Below are 20,042 nucleotides of genomic sequence, written 5' to 3'. Positions count from 1 at the left end.
AAGACACGTCACTACAACCTATCATAAATGAAATTGGACTGTTTTGAATTGACTTGCCTTCCTTAAGCAAAGGAAAACAAGCATTTGGCAAAAGTTACTTCAACATGCTGTTAAAAGAAAAATAAGCTGTTTAGGATACAGTTATAATGCATAAATATACTCTATGAACAATTGCCACAGTTGTTTGAAAGCCAGGTGGTGCAACTGAAACTTCAGACTGTTGAATTTTGAATGGGGGATTTCTTTTTATTATTCTTATTTTGTCTTGCATCTTTCTAATAGGAGAAAAAAAATAAAAGAATTGTAAATTTCATTCATAAAATGGCAATCTCAGTCTCCCTGATTTATTCAGCCATTTATACTTGTTTCTCCCCTTCCCCTTTGCCAGGAATAGACTGTTGAGATTTTCTTTTCTGTTTTATAAATAACAGCTAACAATATAGTGGAGTCTTTAGTATTAAGTTCACAAATAAAAAACTTTCTTGTATTGTAAAATAATCACATTTTGCAATTGTTTAATTATACACTTAATTGACCTTAAGTTCATTATATTTTAGAAATCATGGTTAACTTTGTTACAAAGTTTTTTTCTCATTTTTAAAGGTTTAATTAATCTAAATCATCACAATATTAATAATTATTAGTTTCTGTTGTATAAATACCACTGTATTCAGTTACTATCTATATTCCATAAAGTATTATCTGCATTTTATAATACAGTAAAAGTATTAACTTGGGGGGAAAGGAAAAGAAAAACAGTGTTTTAAATTCATGGACTTACATGTATCGGCCAGACATGTCAAACACAAGGCCCGGGGACCGGATGCGGCCCGCAAAGTGGTTTCATGCGGCCCGCGAAGCCATCCTGGAAACAGTGAGGGAACGGCCCCCACTGCCTCGGCCCTGGCCCAGAGACCCTCAGATCTGTCCCACTCCTGCCCAGGCCCCCATAGGCACCCTTGATGCGAACGATGTAGAGCTGGCCATGCCCACCCAGTAGGGCACACGCACTCTAGCCTCGCCCACCCAGTAGGCCACGCCCACCCTGGCCATACCCACCCGGCCCCCTGAGGGCAACCGCAATGCTGATGCGGCCCTCCATGAAATTGAGTTTGACACCCCTGGTATAGGCATTTAGTCTGTGATATTTTTCATACTTGTTGAAAGCCTCAAACTGGATGTGACTTTTGGCTTTACTGGTTCTGTATATTTTATAAACATGATTTTAAAGTTACGTTAAACTGACAGTTATGTTCTACATTTTTGATACAGCATCTACAATTACTGTATGTAGGGAATGGGGTTAGAAATTGATTGCTATGGACAGCTTTTATAGGCTTTTGTGCAAATGGGAAATATCAGTAAACTTACTTTTTGGTCATTCAACTCCTTTAAATGTGTAGTATTTAGCATAGTTTTAATCAATGATTTTCCTAAGAAACCGTTCTAAGAATAATAAAATTACGTAACTTGGAATTTTAAGAGTACTTTGTGGAAGATTTGCTTTTCAATAAATTTGCATAAAATATGAATTAGTCCACTTAACATGAATAGTATTAACTATTTGCTATTTAGAGCATATTTAAAATCAAAACCCATACATGCTTTTTACATATGTGTAAATATGTAAATACCCTGAAATTTAACATCTTAATTGGTAAATTTTTAAAATTATATTCCTATACAATTATGAAATTAATTTTAGAAATGTTAAGTTGCTGTGTTCAGAGATGGAATATACTTTTTTTAAAAAAAAACACTCTAAAGTGTGCTCTGTATGCAACTTCATTTATGTAGATATATTTCTGCTGTGTGTTTCTAAAATGATATATTTCATATTTGTGTAACTTCCTTGCAACTCAGATGGTTTTATTTTTTCAATAGTGTAGTGCAATATCTCTCTTGTATTTACATGCAGTTAAACTGTGTAAGTGATAATTGGTGTAGAAAATCAGCTGTTCCTGCAAACAGAGAAAGTACGGTACAGTAAGCAGGATTTTAAATGCCTGACGGAAAGCAACTTTGTTCTTTATGGCTAGAAATGTGGAAAATTAACAAGCGACTCTTTCTCTGGGACACACCCTGCAAGTGCCTCTGTTGAGGAGGGGGGGGGGGGAGAGCACAGCCGGCCTTTGGAAGCCAGAGCCTTGATTTACGGCTGCAGTGTTGACAGCTCAGTGGAACCCACATGCTGTTTGCAGCACCGCCAAGCTGGGCTATGACCCGCCGACCTCTACCCTGTGCTCCCCCCTCTTGTCTCTGTGCTGTAATAAAAACCTGTCTTGCAGGCAGGGCTACAATGACTTTGTTGTTCAGAAATGTACCAATTTTTTTCATGAAATTCTTTTCAAAGCAAAAATAAGGAATGTATGAGGAAATGGGGCTTTGGGAGCAGGCTTGTTTGTGCTAGAATTTATTCTCTGCTTGCAGCCCTCTGCTGTTGGCTCCTGAATGAAACTCCTCTTCTCCTGGGGACAGCCCCTCTAGTCGGCAACACCCTGGCACACTTTTAAATGCTTGCATTCTTTCACAAGTTCCCTGCTTTATGCGCACCTTTTCCTACTGTCTTTTTCCTTCTGAGTGGCTATCAGGATTACGCTGTTAACAACTGAGAACCAGCCATACTGCCTTCCTGAACATCTTGTGTCTCTCAGGCTCCAGAATATAGTTATGTTCTATTTTGAAGCTGAACATTTGATAGGGCACAAGTTGATTCATGTATACAAAATGAGAAATTTAATGGCTCATTTCATTCACCCATTCTAACACCTTGGTCTAAGAAAGGTGATCTTCTGTTAGACCAAGTAGTAACATATTAAACTTTTGGTTGACTACATAGATACATCCTGTTATTTTTTTTCCCCTTTTTGGATAATGACAGAGGAGTGGTTTACCATTGTTTTCTTAATATAACAGATAATAATCTCCACTTTCCTTAACTAACATAGCATTTCATACTGGCTGGAGGGTATTAACTTTATCCAGGCCCACATTAAGAAAAGGCAATATTTTTTGTAATTATTTTGTGGATACGTGTGTGAGAGAGTTTAACTTCAAGTTCCTTGAATTTTAGAACTGGACAGACTTTTTTGTCCAGAATATCTGATTTGAGAGCTCTGGCTGGTTTGCCAAACCACATAAAAATTGAGATGGGATGGTAACTAGAATTTAAACTGGGTAAAGTTTTCGTGTGAGATTCTGTTCATAGTTGTGGGTATCTGCCCACTAAATAACTATACACAACAAATGGAGACTTTTCTTGAAACTGCTCTCTCATCAGATGGAGGGCCAGAGTTGGTTTTAATGAGAACTTGCTAAGTTAAAATCTGCTTTCATTTTCGTAATCAACACTTTCTTCTAGTTGCATGTTATCAATTTATTGTAGAAAATTATTTACATATGGCTTTAAGCCCTTTATATATAGAGTAGAGATAAAGATAAATATTTTGAATGTGTATAGATACTAAATTACCCTTATCTAAGCTATAGTCAAAGTACAATATGTATCTAAAATATAATATAGACCCTCCTAGCATGCAGTTGCACATTTCTGATTCTTTCTGCATTTTTAGCAATGCCCTTTTTACTGAAACAGTTTTAAAAATAACAATGAGGAAAACTGTGCCCAAATTCACATGGGTCTTGGGTCAAATGTCATATCCATATGTAGAACATATATTGGGAAACATCAGCATGAAACCTAACTCTTCTTCTGAGATATTAATGGTCTGAAGAAGGGATTGATGAATTACATGCCATTCTATCCACAATTATGTATCATTTTAAGAAATAAATCCACAGTTATAATTTTAACTGTTATCCTAATACTTATTTTGCAGCAAAAATGAATATACTAAGCAATGCGTTGCATTGGGAAAGGTATGATTATATACGGTGTGAAGGAAAGCAGCACATAAGTGAAAGGAAAGCCTTTTTCTGATCTTCCCTTAAGAAATATAAATTATTGGTTCATTTAAGAATGCTGGTTCCTAATCTGATTGCATTGCCTTTTTCACTTTGAAACCAGCTGAATTCATAAACATTTATGTAATATTTATCTTCAATGGGATTTGAATAGGAAGTAGGGTGCAGAGAAAGAAGGCGTCAATGGAATCCAATCTGCAGAGGAGGAAAATCTATTGAGGTTCCCCCCACCCCGCATTTAACATCATGCATGTACATTCAGTTCCATTATGCAGCATTTGAAATTGCCAGATTATTCAGTCAGCCCTAGCATATTCTCAGGATTGAAGATGCATTTCTTCTTACATACAAGAATACTAACAAAGTTGCCTCACTATGTAGGAATCATGCTATTTTAATTAAGTTATAATTTTATCGATGATACAGATTTTTAGGGACCCTTTCCTGTCCTGATAACTTAAAAATGTACATAGTTATTGTAGTTCAGGGTTTATTGTTTTCGAAGAAAACTGGAAAGAGAATGTAACTTTTTCCTCTTTATTCTGTCCTGTATTTGTTTCTATCAAGGCTCTTCAGGTGGCAAGGCAGTTCCTTCTGCAGCAGGCAACAGGGCTGACTTCTCCTACCAGCAATGAAAATAAGCAGCCGGCTGTTCAGGTAAGGGACAGCAAAAATGTGGGTACTATTAAAATACTAAACGTAATAGGCCATGAGAATGCTTAAAATTCTACTTCAAATGTATACCTGAAAATCTGAGCTTTCTTAGTATAGCTTTAAAAAGCATTAATAATTCTGTAAATCTTTTAGCGATTGAAAAGTATTTTGCCATGCTAATATTATAGGCCTGCTTCTTCATTGCCATGATCTCATGGTGTAAGGCAGGGGTCCCCAACCTTGGCCACTTTATGACTTGTGGACTTCAACTCCCAGAATTCCCCAGCCAGCATGGAATTCTGGGAGTTGAAGTCCACAAGTTATAAAGTGGCCAGGGTTGGGGACCTCTGGTGTAGGGCACTATTAGCCTTTTCATTACACTCATTATAGGTGTGAGGAAAACTGCTATTGTGGTGATGCTTACTCCAAGGGGGAAGATTTTGTAGCTGTTGACAATTTGTCTTCTCACTTTCTAAGCCAGCACTTATTCAGTAGGCCCTTTCTATTGCCACTCATTAATAATGTGTGCAGTTTTGACCATCTTTCTTGGTGGCCTGAAAAAAATAATTGTGATACGTATTATTAGAATCTCTCTCTCTATAAAATAGTTTTTCAGCCATTGGGGATAGAAAGGCATTTTCTAGATTGCTGTACTTTTTAAACACCATTTTACCACTGCACCATTATACTGCAGTAATTTAAATCATTAAGACTTAGTACCATGGAAAAATATAGAAATGACTGGACTACCTTAAATGGAGCTTGACAGTTTTCTTCTTCGTTTGTAGTCTTATATTTACTTTTCATGATAAAAGCCATGAGACCAGCTTGGGGTAGCAAAAACTATTAAAATAAAGTTTTAAGTAATCAGGATCTCTCTTTGGATGTAGATAGAAATTATCAGAAGGTACAGGTGACATGATATTCTGCACTGGGGAAAAATAGAAAGAAAAAAAAAGTGTTCTGATTTTTCCAGGCAACTTTGGACAACTTCTGATTCTAGTATTTTGGTAATGAGAAAATAGCTTTTCTTTGTCTACTTTATCTACACAGTGCAAAATTGTATACACTTCAATCATTTGCTTCCTTTCTAGATTAAAAAGTTCCAAATTTTACAACTTTTCTTCATAGGAAAGCAATCCCTTGATCGTCTTAGTTGCTCTCCTCTGAACCTTCTCTAGCTTCATTATATACTTTTCAGGTGCAGTGAACAGAACTACATACAATATTGCAAGAGTGATTGCACCATTGATTTACAGAAGGGCATAATAATATGGTATCTCTATTTTCAATATATTATTCCTAAAATGCTGTTGACCTTTTTTTTAACAACAGATGCATCCTGTGTTAACATCTTCATTGAACTATTTACCATTGCTTCAAGATCTCTTACTCATCATTCCCTGCTAGTTCTGATCCCCTTAGTCTATAACAAGTAGTTAGAATTTTTGGCATCAATGTACATCACTTTACATTTACTCCTATTGAAAGACCTTGGCTATTTTGATGCCCACTGCCCTAATGTGCAGGCATCCCTTTGGAGCTCTTTTACAGTCCCTTATTGTTTTTACTAGTCTGAACAATTTAATGTCATCAGCAAATCTGACTGTTTCACTAGTCAAATCCCATTCCAGATTATTTATAAATAAAAAAGCACTAATCCTAGGACAGAAACCTGAAGGATTCCATTAGTTACATTCTTCCATTATAAGAAATTGATTTGGTTTTCTCCTACTCTTTTCTAATTTTTAGCTACTTTCCTGTTTAAGCCTGCTGGGAAGTCTTTGATGATGAACTTTATCATAAACTTTGAAAGTCTAAGTAGATAACATCTACTTGCTTGTCCTTATCCATATCTTTATTAATGTCTTCAACAAATTCTAATAGATTAGTTGTGCAAGACTTCCCTTAGTGAAGCCATCTTGGATATCCTTAAGCAAGACCTGTGTCTCCAAATGCTTGGAGATGTAATTTTATCTTTAATAGCAGTTTCAAATATGTTCCCCGGAACAAATATTAAACCGACAGGCCTAGAATTTCCTGGATCTCTCCTATGAGCCGTTCTTAACAATTTGAATTATGCTGATCACCTTCCAGTCTTCAGTGACCCAGGCTGAGAAGAATCAGGCTGCATATTTTAGTTAGGAGGACCACAATCTCAGCTTTAAGTTTACCAGAATGTATTATTCTGTTTTGAATTTCACAATAGATTTAGATAAAAAAGGTGATCAGCCTTAAAATCATCTTCAACATTGGACTGATGATTTTTGTAAGGGTTAGGGTCAAATTAAGGCAGAGAATTATTTGAATACTGAGTACAAAGCTGGAATAAAAGGTTTCAAATTGACCTGGGTACTTTATGACGATCCCCAGAATCAGCACAGGAAAAGGGAGAAGTCTGAATCCTCACCATGTTCAGTTAGTCAAAGTTTCAAAGAAAGGGACAGGGTGAAAATATTTCTGTGAATAAATTGACACTATTCCACTTTTAAGATCATTGATTTTGTTGTTAAATCTGTTAGCTACGTAGAGGGCTCAAATAATGAGAATCCACTTCAGGAATCCAGGAGAAAAATGAACAATATGAAATTGTTCCACATAAAATTAAGTGCTGCGCCTATCTAGGACATTGCATGACATTGTTGAAAATACAAACTAAACATTTTTACTAACCAATTGAAATGCTTTCCATTGAAACAAAAGCTTCTGAAAATATTTTTTTTTCCTTTCAGAAAAGCTCATCCCTCTTCAAATAATGTTCAAACTTTGGCTGAATAGCGTTGTTGGTTTGTGTATGATTCAGAAAGTATTGAAGCACCCTTCTCTGCCCATTATGTGACTTTGGAACTAGAGTATTATCACAGTCACAGAGTTGTTGCTGTTCTGGCATCTAACATTGTGTGGAATATCATGTTGTCATATTCTGCACTGCCCTTCCCCCAAAAGTGATATCTAGCGATTGCAGTGGGAATGGGGAAATATATAACATGATGTCATCACATCACACTTTTGTAGACATTACAAGGAAGAGTGTGAAAGAGACAGAGAAAGAGGTAGCAGCTTTGTGCCTTTTGTAACATCTAATTACACCCTGACTCAGTTACACCTCAAGCATCAAGCCTGCTCTTTAGCTTTAAAATGGTAAAACTGCCCTCTTTTCAGCTTCAAATGTCCCCAGAGACATTGCCAAAGTGGAGGTCATTGTAAATACCAGCCAGGGCAGTGGACTTGGGATATGCAAAGGGTTGCCAAATGAGCATAAATTAAGGTCTAAAGGAGGAACAGAAAAAAGGAGGGGAAGCCCAAGTAAGTGGAAAGTGACAATTTTAAATAGCTGTGTGGAGAGACTCTCCCTTTAGGCTAATTAAATTTATTGGCAAACAGCAGGATACTTTATTTGAGCCATGCAGGTTTAATTAACAAAAGAAAGTAATTAGTATGTGCTATCCTGGAACTGAAGGTCCTACCTATATCTGCCTGAATTCTTTCTCAAATCTGCTGGAAATCACAGAAATCCTATAGAAGAGGACATGGATAAAGAGAGCTCGTTTTCTGATTATCTAGATGCTCCAGATGGTTAAAAACCTTCTGATAATCTTCATATTTATTGATCTCCTGTTTTGTTTAAATGCATCTCAAATAAAACAAGGGGATTATCTTGTCTGTGGTTTCTCATTCCGTTTTGCATGCGCACACCCTGTCCTCAAGTGAATATGCTCCATTTCCTTCTTAACCAGGTTCTATTTATTTTTCACAGAGGCTGCCTGCCTCTGAAATTGTACAGCTAAAGCTGCATTATGTTCCTTTGAAAGCAGAAGAAATTATCACTCCTTGATGCCCAGCATTATTCATTTCATGATCAGATGAGGACATGATTATTAGCGAGACTAAAGTTCATTGTGCCAAGATTCACTTTTCATAGAAGGCTAGTCTCTGGATTCCCCCCCCCCCCCAGCTGTCTACATCTCAGTAAAGAAAAGCCAGATCAGAAGCCATTTAAGAAAAATAGCTTAACTCACATGTTCTACTCTCACTTCACTCGTATAGTGGCTTTGCTTTATTCCAATAATTTTCAAATGAAGTCCTGCTGTGAGTTTTCTGCTAACTTTCTTGTTTTTTCTGCTGGCGTTTTTCAAAACACCATAAACATGACATTATCTTAAGAAAGTTTGTAAGACATGACAGAATCCAGATGCATCCAGAAACATTTTTTTGGTATGTCTCTTTTCCTTCTTTCTTCTCCTTCGTGACACCTGACCTAAAAGGAGTAGCCGTTCTGTAGAGGGAGCAGATAGGCCACCAGTTTCATTAACGAGTTTAACTGAAAGTGAAGAAGGCAAAATCATTGTTGATATTAAGAGCAATAATTCATCTGAGCTTCTCCTGAGCCAGCAGTCAGCTTTTTCCAATAGCTTTTTCAGGAAGGAAATGCAGTTACTAAGTGAAAAACATATTTAAAGAACAAAGGCAGTAAGGATGAAGTCAGATTCCTGTAATCTATGAGTCTCTCTCCTTTTTATTTTTGTGTGAAATACATGCCCATATTTCCTATATTTTTCCTGGTTTTTTTCTCCCTTCTGTTTTCTCTTCTCTTCTTTTCTTTAGTGATTAAGTGTGTGAATCTGGATTCTATCTAGCCGTCTTTCTAAACTAGTCTCCTGTCATTATGTGTTTACCTTTCCTTTCACCTTCACTTGTTCCTGGTCTGTTTTCTCTCTCCCTCTATGTTTTTTACGGCCCTTTTGCTTTGTCTCTTTACATTACCACCACTCTTGGTCCAGCCTTTTCCAGTCTCTTTTCTGTCTGTCTTGATAACTTTCTCAGTGTTAACAAAGGCTAATAATGTACGTTCTCTCTCTCTCTCTCTCTCTCTCTCTCTCTCTCTCTCTCTCTCTCTCTCTCTCTCTCTCTCTCTCTCCCCCCTCCCCCCCTCCCCATCTTTTTGTGTTAGAAAAGCACTTGTGAAAATTATAGGCATGAGTCAGGCATAACTCAAAACTCAGCAGCCTCTCTCTCCTCCATATTCTCCAGCAGTGTTACTGTGGAGGAGGATCCAAATGAAGAGACAGGATTAGCAGACTTTTTTTTTTTGGAAAAGAAATTTATCTAACAGTGGAATGGTGTGGATGAGATTGACCAGGAGTTTTCTTCAGGTGGGAGAACTGATAGGAAGTGTGTTTGTGTGAATGAAGAATGTATTGAATAAGACTGAAAGGTGGGCTTGTTGATAGAATGTGTAAAAATGACTGTAGAATATCAAAGTATTTTGGACGCTGAGCTTGTCGATCAGAAGGTCAGCAGTTTGGCGGGTCGAATCCCGAGTGCCGCGTAACAGAGTGAGCGCCTGTTACCTGTCCCAGCTTCTGCCAACCTAGCAGTTCGAAAGCACGTAAAAATGCAAGTAGAAAAATAGGGACCACTACGGTGGGAAGGTAACAGCGTTCCGGGCGCCTTTGGCGTCTAGTCATGCCGGCCACATGACCACGGAGACGTCCTCGGACAAGCGCTGGGTCTTCGGCTTTGAAACGGAGATGAGCACCGGCCCCTAGAGTTGGAAACGACTAGCACACATGTGCGGAGGAACCTTTACCTTTACCTTTATAAATTCTGCAGCCAAAGACAAGTCCAAATGAAGCAGGTATGCTTCCATGATTGTAAGAAAAACAAAACCAGACTTTACCCCTCCCTCCCCCCCCCCCCCCGCTTGCCAGGCTTCGGTAATTGTTTTCCACTCTTGCCCAAAGAGTGGAAAGTAAGCAGAACTCTTTCATTCTTCAGTCCAGTAGGCTCTGAACACCACTATAATGTTTTCCTTTACAAAGAGGATAGAAAGTATTAAAAACAAGCTGCACAGCTAGAAAGGAAAGTAGAGCTTTCTAATGTTGAAATCAGAGTTAGTGCAAGCGTAAATACATTAATTGGCAACGGTGTGGCAGAATGCAGCACTTTTAAACTTTTCCATTCAGGTTTGGTAGCATGAATACTGTACGGTGTATTCATGAATATTGAGAAATACCAATACTGTAATATTGACCTCACTGAATAATAATATCAGATACCAGAATTTGCCCACTACAAAAAATAAAGTTTTGTCAAAATATATGTTATTTTCATGTTTCTTTAATTATGTCTTGTGGTAGTATTTTAATAAATTGAATAAAATTGACTACCCACTAATGGGATCTTTCTAGAATTTTGGGCTGGACCAGACCCTGATCCATTAATCTAGTTTTGGAGCCATACACACACACACACACACACACACACACACACACACACACACACACTACCTTCTATGTGTAGAGAGACTCTTAATGTAAAGTTTAAAGTTGAGAAGCTTCCTACAGAACAAAGTTACCAAGCTTAAATTGTCTCATTGATCACTCTTGTCTTGTCAATTATATTTTCTGGGGGGCCCAGCACATGCCAAGACTAAACCTCCATACCAGGCTTGTATAGGCACAAAATATTAAAACACTGAATTTATTTCAGTTTGATAGTTGTAAATATAACATGGTTTAGTGAGATAAGTGAAGCGCTTGTCTATTTTATTTACAGTTCACAAAATTACTGTAAACCAAAATCCAGAAAAAAATAACTTTAGGCAATTTTTTGTTGTTGTTGAAAAAGGTCACTCAGAATAATCTGTGGAACTTTAATGTAGAGGAAAAATGGAAATGATTTTTTTTTTTACCTCAGAATACAAATTTGTAGGGAAGTGTCAGTATCCATTTGGCCTTTGAATTACTTTGAACCACCTGGCAGGTTCCAGGTAAAGTGATAATGCCTATTTGAAGTAGATATAAGACGTTTTGAAATTCAACTGAGATGAAACAATCAGATTTCAGTGATCATGAATCTGCTATATTTATTTTGATAATCTGAGGTAATTTTATGTTATAATTTATTATTAATTCTATCTTAGATGATTTATTGTTTAAAAGAAAAGCAGGAATAACTGAATTTATTCCAGGAGTAACATTGAAATTCAACTCTCCATTCTGACCTATGGCATATTATGAGCTTTATGTATATGAGAGCATAATGCTAATGTAATTCACTCTACATCCCTAAATCAGTATTTTACACTTGGAAGTTCAATTATGCAGTGATGACAAATTATGAAAACCAGGTTCTTTCTGTATAAGGTTACTTAATTCTAATAGTCTATGTAGTTGCACATTTGTATTAAATCCTTTTCTTTTTTCTTTTCTTTGTTTGTTTGTTTAGAAAGATGTTACATGTACAAACACGAGGACAGTTTGAAAACAAACCTCCGTTTGGTTATCAGTGACAGACACTCGCAGATACAGCTTTTATTATACACATTAGAAAACTGCAATATTACATTACTTTTTGACTTAATCGCCATTCAAATTGAGGCACTTGTCATAATATCTTACAAGATTTGAAAATCCTTAGTAGTAGTCACTCAGCGCCAAATCTGGGCTATGGGGGAGTGATCAAAAGCATCCCAATGGAACTACTTCAAAAGTTCTTAGGTGCATCTAGCGGTGTGCAGGCGAGCATTATCGTTGAACCAGCACCACATCAGTAGTTAGCATGCCCCAATGCTTTGTTATGGATGGCTCTTCTAAGTTTTTGTAACATTTCACAGTAGACTTCTGAATTGATGGTCGAACCACACTCCATGAACTTCACTAGCAGTACTCCTTTGGCATTTTCACATTTGTCGGGATTGTCTATGGCACCACTTCTGGTGCGGTGTTGGTTCATGATAACCAGCTAGATGCACCCAAGAACTTTTGAAGCAGTTCCATTGGGCTTTTGATCACACACACACACACACACACACACACCATAGCCCAGATTTGATGCCAAGCGACTACTAACTAAGGAATTTCAAACCTTGTAAGATGTTATGATCAGTGCCTCAGTAATGTAATGTTGTTTTCTAATGTCTGTCATTGATAACCAAACGGAGGTTTATTTCTGGATTGCCCTTGTATAAGATATTTATTTCACACAATCTCTGCAACATGAAAATGTCCCAACCCCTATTTAAAAACTTCTGTATGATCATGGTTATCTCCCTCAATGGAATATACTTTTCATGCAAAATTACCTATTTTATTTATAAGCTGTCAGTTTGATTGTAACTTTTATGTATTAATGCTTTTACTTTACCTTATACATGACTTTTTTCTTGGTTTTGAGATCTCCCTCCCCAAAAAACCTTAAATGTGACTCTTATCCATCAAAACATGGCTCAAGCCTGACTTACAATGGTTCAATACATTTCACAAATAAATGGGAACTTAAACTGCATCCCCAATTTATTTTGGCAATTGTGCTCTGGTAGAATTTGATACTTTTATTCCCAACCATTTGGGCTGTAGAAGTTGAAGGACTATGAGCCAATGATGTGGTTTCAAAAGAACATTCCAAATTCTACTTGGGAAAATGAATTGGTTGCAAGATTATGGCCATTTTTAAAAGTTCTGGCAGTGAGAAACACTATTTTCTTCTTGAGATTTTGTCCATTTGTAAAAGAAAACTGAAGGGTATATGTGCCATTTCAAGACATTTTTGTAACCAAAGAACAGTACAGGGAAAGAGTAGCAAGTTTGGAGCAATTGCAGGAAATTGCTTTTCTTTTGTCTGCGTGGCAAGAGAGCAGTGGTGTGGAAAAGTGTATTTTGTTGATCTGAACTTGAGTGAAATGGGTAATGAAGACAGATCAATATTAGTCCTTCTACGTTCACTCACTTGAGAAAAAACAGAACTTCCTCTATACGTGTTGTTCAGCTGATTTATTTTATTTTATTTTAGTTGGTCATATTAGAGCTGATTCTCTTATTTTCTCCCATGCCTTGATCCTCCTCCTTTTTTTTATTCATTCTGTCTTCTTGTTACAGCTCTTACTTTTGCTTGGTATCCAGAACATTGGTAATGTTGGTATAGAGACACTAAGAAACAAAACTATATTGCATAAGTCATTCAGGTGTAATAAACTATTGGTTAAAGTCTGATAAACTTAAACATTGTCAGAGGAGATTGTCAGGTTTCATGAAACTTTAACATGAAAAGCTCATAAAAACACTTTTTTATCCAGGCATGCTAAAATATCTCCCCCAACGTTGTTCATATTCTGTTCCAGAGTTCAGTGGACCTTAGCTTCATTTGGATTATCAGTACGATGTCCATCTCAGGGCATCTGTTGCGGAATATTTTTAGTTCATCTTGTAGCAATTAAAAATCAATACGCATAGGATGTAGCAATAGTACTTATGCAAAGTTAAGCAGTTGGAATGCTTTCTTAAAATATAAATGGAGTTAGCAACTAGGTCTTGGATTCATTTTATAATAATTAGAGAATACAGTAAGAGTTAAATTTGTATAAATACCTAGTAGGCATTTATATATGTGTACTACATTACAATAATTTAAAATATTGTGATTCCACTACAAACCCCCAAAAAAGTTTCCTATAGCACTTCTTCTGATATTATGTTTTCCATGACTGATTTTTTTTTAAGTATGACCCATATCTGTGAAAGAGGTGCCAATCCCTGGAATAAGATTTAGCTCAGAATGAATACCTAGATATATTGTATTCAGTATTGCAATTATTTCTTTGAATCACTTGATTTCTTTATCCCCGTTCCTCAAGACAAATTTATGTCCTAGTTATTTATTTTTTTGAGGACTACAAGTATGCTTAATCATATGCAATCTTCCCTATTCCTAATTTTGGCTGGCTGAATGGGATAGAACTTTCTTGATGGGTGTCAAGCTTGCCGCATCACGTGATGTGTTGTGACGTATCACAACTTTTTTTTTTTTTTGCATTGCTGGAGCTGAGGTGGGTGCGGCCTCTGCATGATGCAACCGGCCCACTGGGCCGGCAGTTTGACACCCCTGTTCTAGTTTTATGAAAGTCAGACTTCTGCTCTCTGTCAACCAAATGCAAATAAAAATCCCCTTCAGAACCTCTAAGGAAGTTTGCATTTGAACAGGTGAGTTTGGCACACAATCTACTAATGTGGGTGTATGACCTTATACCCTTACATGTGTTTGCAAATCCTGTTTGGTATAATCTTGAACAGAGCTACTATCCCTTCCTTAATATGATACTTGTTATCTACCCACAAGCAGGCTATTCTTTTGTTTTTGTTTTTTTGTCTTTAATTAGGGTATAATGGGCTTCCTGCTGAAGCATCTTGAAAAGGCATCTCCATTCTGATGCCTTATCAGAGCTTTGTTATAAGACTAGAACTGTTAGTAAGCAGTTTTGTGGAATGGCAACAGGCCAACAAGTGAGTCACTGCCTATCCTAGCTTACTGTCTGCCAGATGCCAGCTATGACACACCCATACCGACAAATCATTATTGAAGAGAGAAATTCAACATCTCTGTCCGCAGGCAATAATGCTTCTGTTGTTGCTGAGAGTGTTAATTTTTTAGAGAGGAGAAGAGCCTAAGATTGTAAAACTGCAGGCATGGGGTCAGTCAGTAGAAACTTCCGTGGTAACTTAATTACTCTTGAACTCATGTTAGTAGTGCAGAAAATAGCTGAAACTGCAACCCTCCTAGAGTTTGGACTTGTGTGTAATGCTTACTGGGAGCTTAATTAATAAATAGTGGTTTGAAAGTTTAAGTCAAAATTGAAAGTATATTTAACTATCCTAAAAAAATGATGTGCGTGTGGTTTGTTTGCTTGCTTGCAAATTAAAACTAACCAGAGGTTAGCAAAAATGGATTCTGGAAAGTTGTTTGGATCTTAATGTAAAGAAAGAAGAAGGATGACTTTCGGTTCACATCTTTTTTTCCCCCACTGCACTTACCCAATGGACTGACTAAGGATTTGGAAAAGTAACATGTATATTTTAAAACAGTGTCCTTGGGGGCTTCAGGAATGATACTTAGTAACCCATTCCCTCTTTTTATGATGCAAGATATGTTGCATCCAAGGGAGATGAGCAGTTAAGAAACATGAAATAAGAACGAATCAATGAAGGAATGAAATATGATAATTCTTAAATCTTTTCCCTATCTCTGTCTCAGTCTACTCTTTATCTACACGTACAATTACAATAATAATCAAATTTATTGGCAGTTAAATTGCTAGTATTATAGAATTCTAAGTCAAGTACTTCACTTTGCCTACTATAGAATGGCACTCAATAAATGTTCATCAGAATGTTGTTTTACTTTCCTCATTTGCTTTTACTTGATCTAATATAGCTCTAGCCGAGGTGAAAACTACAACTTACATTGCTATTAATTTTTGTTAGTAGCATATGGATTGTATCATGAACTGAAAGTTTCAACATCTATCATTGGCCATGCTGGCTGATTATGCTGAGTAAAGTTCAACAACATCTGCAGAATTGTTCACACCTACTTCAGGCAATCTTGCTGCCATTTTCACTAGCTGGTGCTATTGAAAGTAAAAAAAAAAAGACTCCCTTTAATATAGCTACCATGAAATAGGCTGAAGTCATTTCTTTTGAGGAGTTTTGATGTCACTAGTGCCCCCATGCTGCCTGGTACTCATTTAGTTTCATTTACACTGTAAAAATTAGCAGGCGGAAGAGAAATTAATGTGTACAGGAAACCTTATTACCAAACCTTTGTGTAAGATTTAAATGTGACCCCCAAATTAGCTATATAGAATGAAATTACTTGACAAGTCTACTTCCATATTATTGATGTGGACTTTGTTAATGTTAGATAAGATAAGATAACCTTTATTGTCATTTTTTTTTACTGTGGGCACAAGGGCACACATCACAAATGAAATTTAGTTGCCCGCACTCAAAGTGAACACATTCTTGACATACTATATACAAAATATGTATAGTCCCACACCCTTACATATACATAACAAATAAATTTTAAACACTGTCCATCTTGAAGATATAACGGAAGGAGGGAGCTTGAGAGTTCACAAGGTTAATGCTGTATGGAATGAAAGTATGGCTGAATCTGGATGTACAAGCAGCAGAAAAAAAATTAGTTCAAGCAATGCCTTATCCAATGTAATTCTGGTGACTAGTACAATTTCTTCAAGAGGAATTGAGTACAAATAGCCCTCAACTTACAACAGTGGCGTAGCGTGGGGGGTGCAGGGGGGGCCGGCCGCACCGGGCGCAACATCTGGGGGGGCGCACTCGCACTGAGCTGCTCAGGGAGCCCCAAGGGCTGCACAGAGTTGGCTTGGCTCTGCTCTCGAGCTGCTCTTTCTTGCAAAGCGAAATGAGTCCGGCAGGTGAGATGGGCGGCCACATAAACTGAATAAAATAAATAGAAGCGGCCAACTCTCCGCCCAGGCTCAGGCCAACCGCAAGCGCCCCGCAGGCGCCCTGGCAGGTTTGGCTGAGCGAAGATGGACCCGCTGGCCGGCCGGCCTAGCTTCGTGCGCATGCGTGGCTTTATTTAGCGGGGCTCATGTGCGAGCTTGAATGCAGCAGCTCTTGCAGGTCGGAGCCCCGCCCAGCCGCCCTCGAGAGGGACCCGGAAGCATCCCGCATGCGCGCGACTCTTCTTGGAAAGTCTACGCCGCTGCGGGGCGCGTCTTTTCAGCAGTGCTGTGACATCACCGCCCGCCCGCCCCTCTATTTCCGCTTCCGGTTGCCTTGCCCCGCCCCGGGTGCTGACAACCCACGCTACGCCACTGACTTACAACCATTCATTTAGTGATGGTTTGAAGTTACAATGGCACTGAAAAAGTGATTATGTCCATTTTTCACCCTTACGGCAGTTGCAGCATCCCCATGGTCATGTGATCAAATTTCAGATGCTTGGCAGCTGGCTCATATTTATGATGCCTGCAGTGTCCTAAGGACCTTTTTCAACCTTCTGACAAGCAAAGTCAATAGGGAAGCCAAATTCACTTAACAGCATTGTTATTAACAACAGCAGTGATTCATTTAACAACTATGGTAAGAAAGCTCATAAAATGGGGGCAACACTCACCTAACAACTGTTGCTTAGCAACATAAATCAATTGTGGTCATAAGTCAAGGATTACCTGTACTAGATTTGATGCTCCATTGGTAACAGAGATTTGGTAAGCTGTAAAAATTTCCCTCTAGTGAAAGTAGATAATTGAATAGAAACCACTGTTTAACACTGAGCATTGATTATCAAATACATGAATAGGGAGGGTGTTCCATTAATGTAAGAGGAGTTTTAAATTCATCAGGTAGTTAATCTTATTATTTACTTTTCTCATTACCCCTTTGATTCCTTTTAAGATGATAAAATGTGATTTGATGTTAAGAAAAGAGATAAAATAACTGAGCAAAATATTCTTCAATACCCTATCAGTATAGCCATTTCAAAAGCTTCCAATGGTTTTCATTATTACACTCTATTCTAAGTAGCTGTGCAACTTCCAATATCTGCCATTTGATAGTCATAGCAAAATTTCCTCCCATCCACAGAAGGATAGAGGCACAAATGGATTTGAGAAGTTTTAATATATGTGGTCCACAATGCAGGATTAGAATGTGAAGATGACAAAATTAGCAGAAATTGGAAAATTGATCTATTTGATAAGGGATAAAGCAATAAATGGTCTTCCCAGTTGCAATGTATGGCTGTGAAAGTTGGACCATAAAAAAGGCTGAGCGCCAAAGAATTGAAGCCTTTTAACTATGGTGCTGGAGAAGACTCCTGCAAGTCCCTTGGACTGCAAGGCAATCAAACCAGTCAGTCCTAGAGGAGATCAACCCTGACTGCTCTTTAGAAGGCCAGATCCTGAAGTTGAAACTCAAATACTTTGGCCACCTAATGAGAAGGAAGGACTCAATGGAGAAGAGTCTAATGCTGGGAAAGGTTGAGGGCAAGAGAAGAAGGGGACGACAGAGAATGAGGTGGCTGGATGGAGTCACTGAAGCAGTAGGCGTGAGCCTAAATGGACTCCAGAAGATGGTAGAGGACAGGAAGGCCTAGAGGAACATTGTACATGGAGTCACGATGGGGCAGACACGACTTTGCAACTAACAACAACAAAGCAGTAAATACTTTCTTTAAAAAAAACTGGAAACCCTTTATGGACTTTTTCCAGAAAATAGATAAAAATGACATGATGATTTCTAGATTTGAAAAGAGTGGGAAATCGGAAGATTTGGGAAGAAGTTACCTATGTAATATAACCTTGATGGGGGGGAGTGGCAATAAATATGATTGTAACTGTTGTATGGAAGATTGAAAATTGCTTGTTTAAATATTCTCTCTTTCTTTTATCTACTGCACTTTATCTTTTTTCTTTTTCTTAATTTCATTTTCTTTGTTTTCTTCTCTGTTTATCTTTTCTCTGCTTAAAAATATTCTAATAAATAAAGATGATTAAAAAAGAAAGTAGGTTTAATATATGTGGATTTAATATTGGATTTTATATTTGGGGTAAAGTATTTCATCTCTAGCTATTCAGCTAGCCAAATGTCTTGCTTTTGGCCCAAAAAGATATATTCATTTTTATTCGGCTTTTCTGTTCCTTTTAAATACTCAAGTTACTTTGTTGTTGTTGTTGTTAGCTGCGAAGTCGTGTCCGACCCATCGCGACCCTATGGACAACGTTCCTCCAGGCCTTCCTGTCCTCTACCATGTGCTGGAGTCCATTTAAGCTCACGCCTACTGCTTCAGTGACTCCATCCAGCCACCTCATTCTGTCGTCCCCTTCTTCTATTGCCCTCAATCTTTCCCAGCACTAGGCTCTTCTCCAGTGAGTCCTTCCTTCTCATTAGGTGGCCAAAGTATTTGAGTTTTAGCTTCAGGATCTGGCCTTCTAAAGAGCAGTCAGGGTTGATCTCCTCTAGGACTGACTGGTTTGATCACCTTGCAGTCCAAGGGACTCGCAGGAGTCTTCTGCAGCACCATAGTTCAAAAGCCTCAATTCTTTGGCGCTCGGCCTTTCTTATGGTCCAGCTTTCACAGCCATACATTGCAACTGGGAAGACCATAGCCTTGACTATACGCACTTTTGTTGACAGGGTGATGTCTCTGATTTTTAGTGTGCTGTCTAGATTTGCCATGGCTTTCCTTCCCAGGAGCAAGCATCTTTTAATTTGTTGGCTACAGTCCCCATCTGCAGTGATCTTGGAGCCTAGGAAAATAAAATCTGTCACTACCTCCATTTCTTCCCCATCTATTTGCCAGGAATTGAGAGGGCCGGATGCCATGATCTTGGTTTTCTTAATGTTAAGTTTCAACCCATGTTTTGCACTCTCCTTCTTCACCCGCAACACGAGGCTCTTTAGTTCTTCTTCACTTTCTGCCATTAGAGTGGTATCATCTGCATATCTTAGGTTGTTGATATTTCTCCCGGCAATCTTAATTCCAACTTTTGATTCATCTAGCCCTGCCTTTCTCATGATGTGCTCTGCATATAACTTAAATAGGCAGGGCAACAGTATACAGCCTTGCCGGACTCCTTTCCCAATTTTGAACCAATCAGTGGTTCCGTGTCCAGTTCTCACTGTTCCTTCTTGTCC

At 38.0% G+C, this 20,042-nt stretch overlaps 1 protein-coding gene across 3 annotated transcripts in view; it reads left to right on the top strand.

Annotated features, from left to right (window-relative positions):
• The window catches only part of FOXP4 (forkhead box P4), a 183,560-nt gene that overhangs the window by 83,190 nt on the left and 80,328 nt on the right, over positions 1-20,042 (top strand). For all 3 annotated transcript variants that reach the window (XM_083359853.1, XM_083359855.1, XM_083359854.1), the window contains one exon: positions 4,492-4,581. In XM_083359853.1, coding sequence (XP_083215979.1) covers positions 4,492-4,581 — 90 coding nt within the window. The remainder of the gene's footprint in view (positions 1-4,491; positions 4,582-20,042) is intronic.

Source organism: Vipera ursinii (assembly GCF_947247035.1).
Source record: "Vipera ursinii genome assembly, chromosome: 3".
Lineage (NCBI taxonomy): Eukaryota > Metazoa > Chordata > Lepidosauria > Squamata > Viperidae > Vipera > Vipera ursinii.
This window is presented reverse-complemented; position numbering and strand designations above follow the sequence as displayed.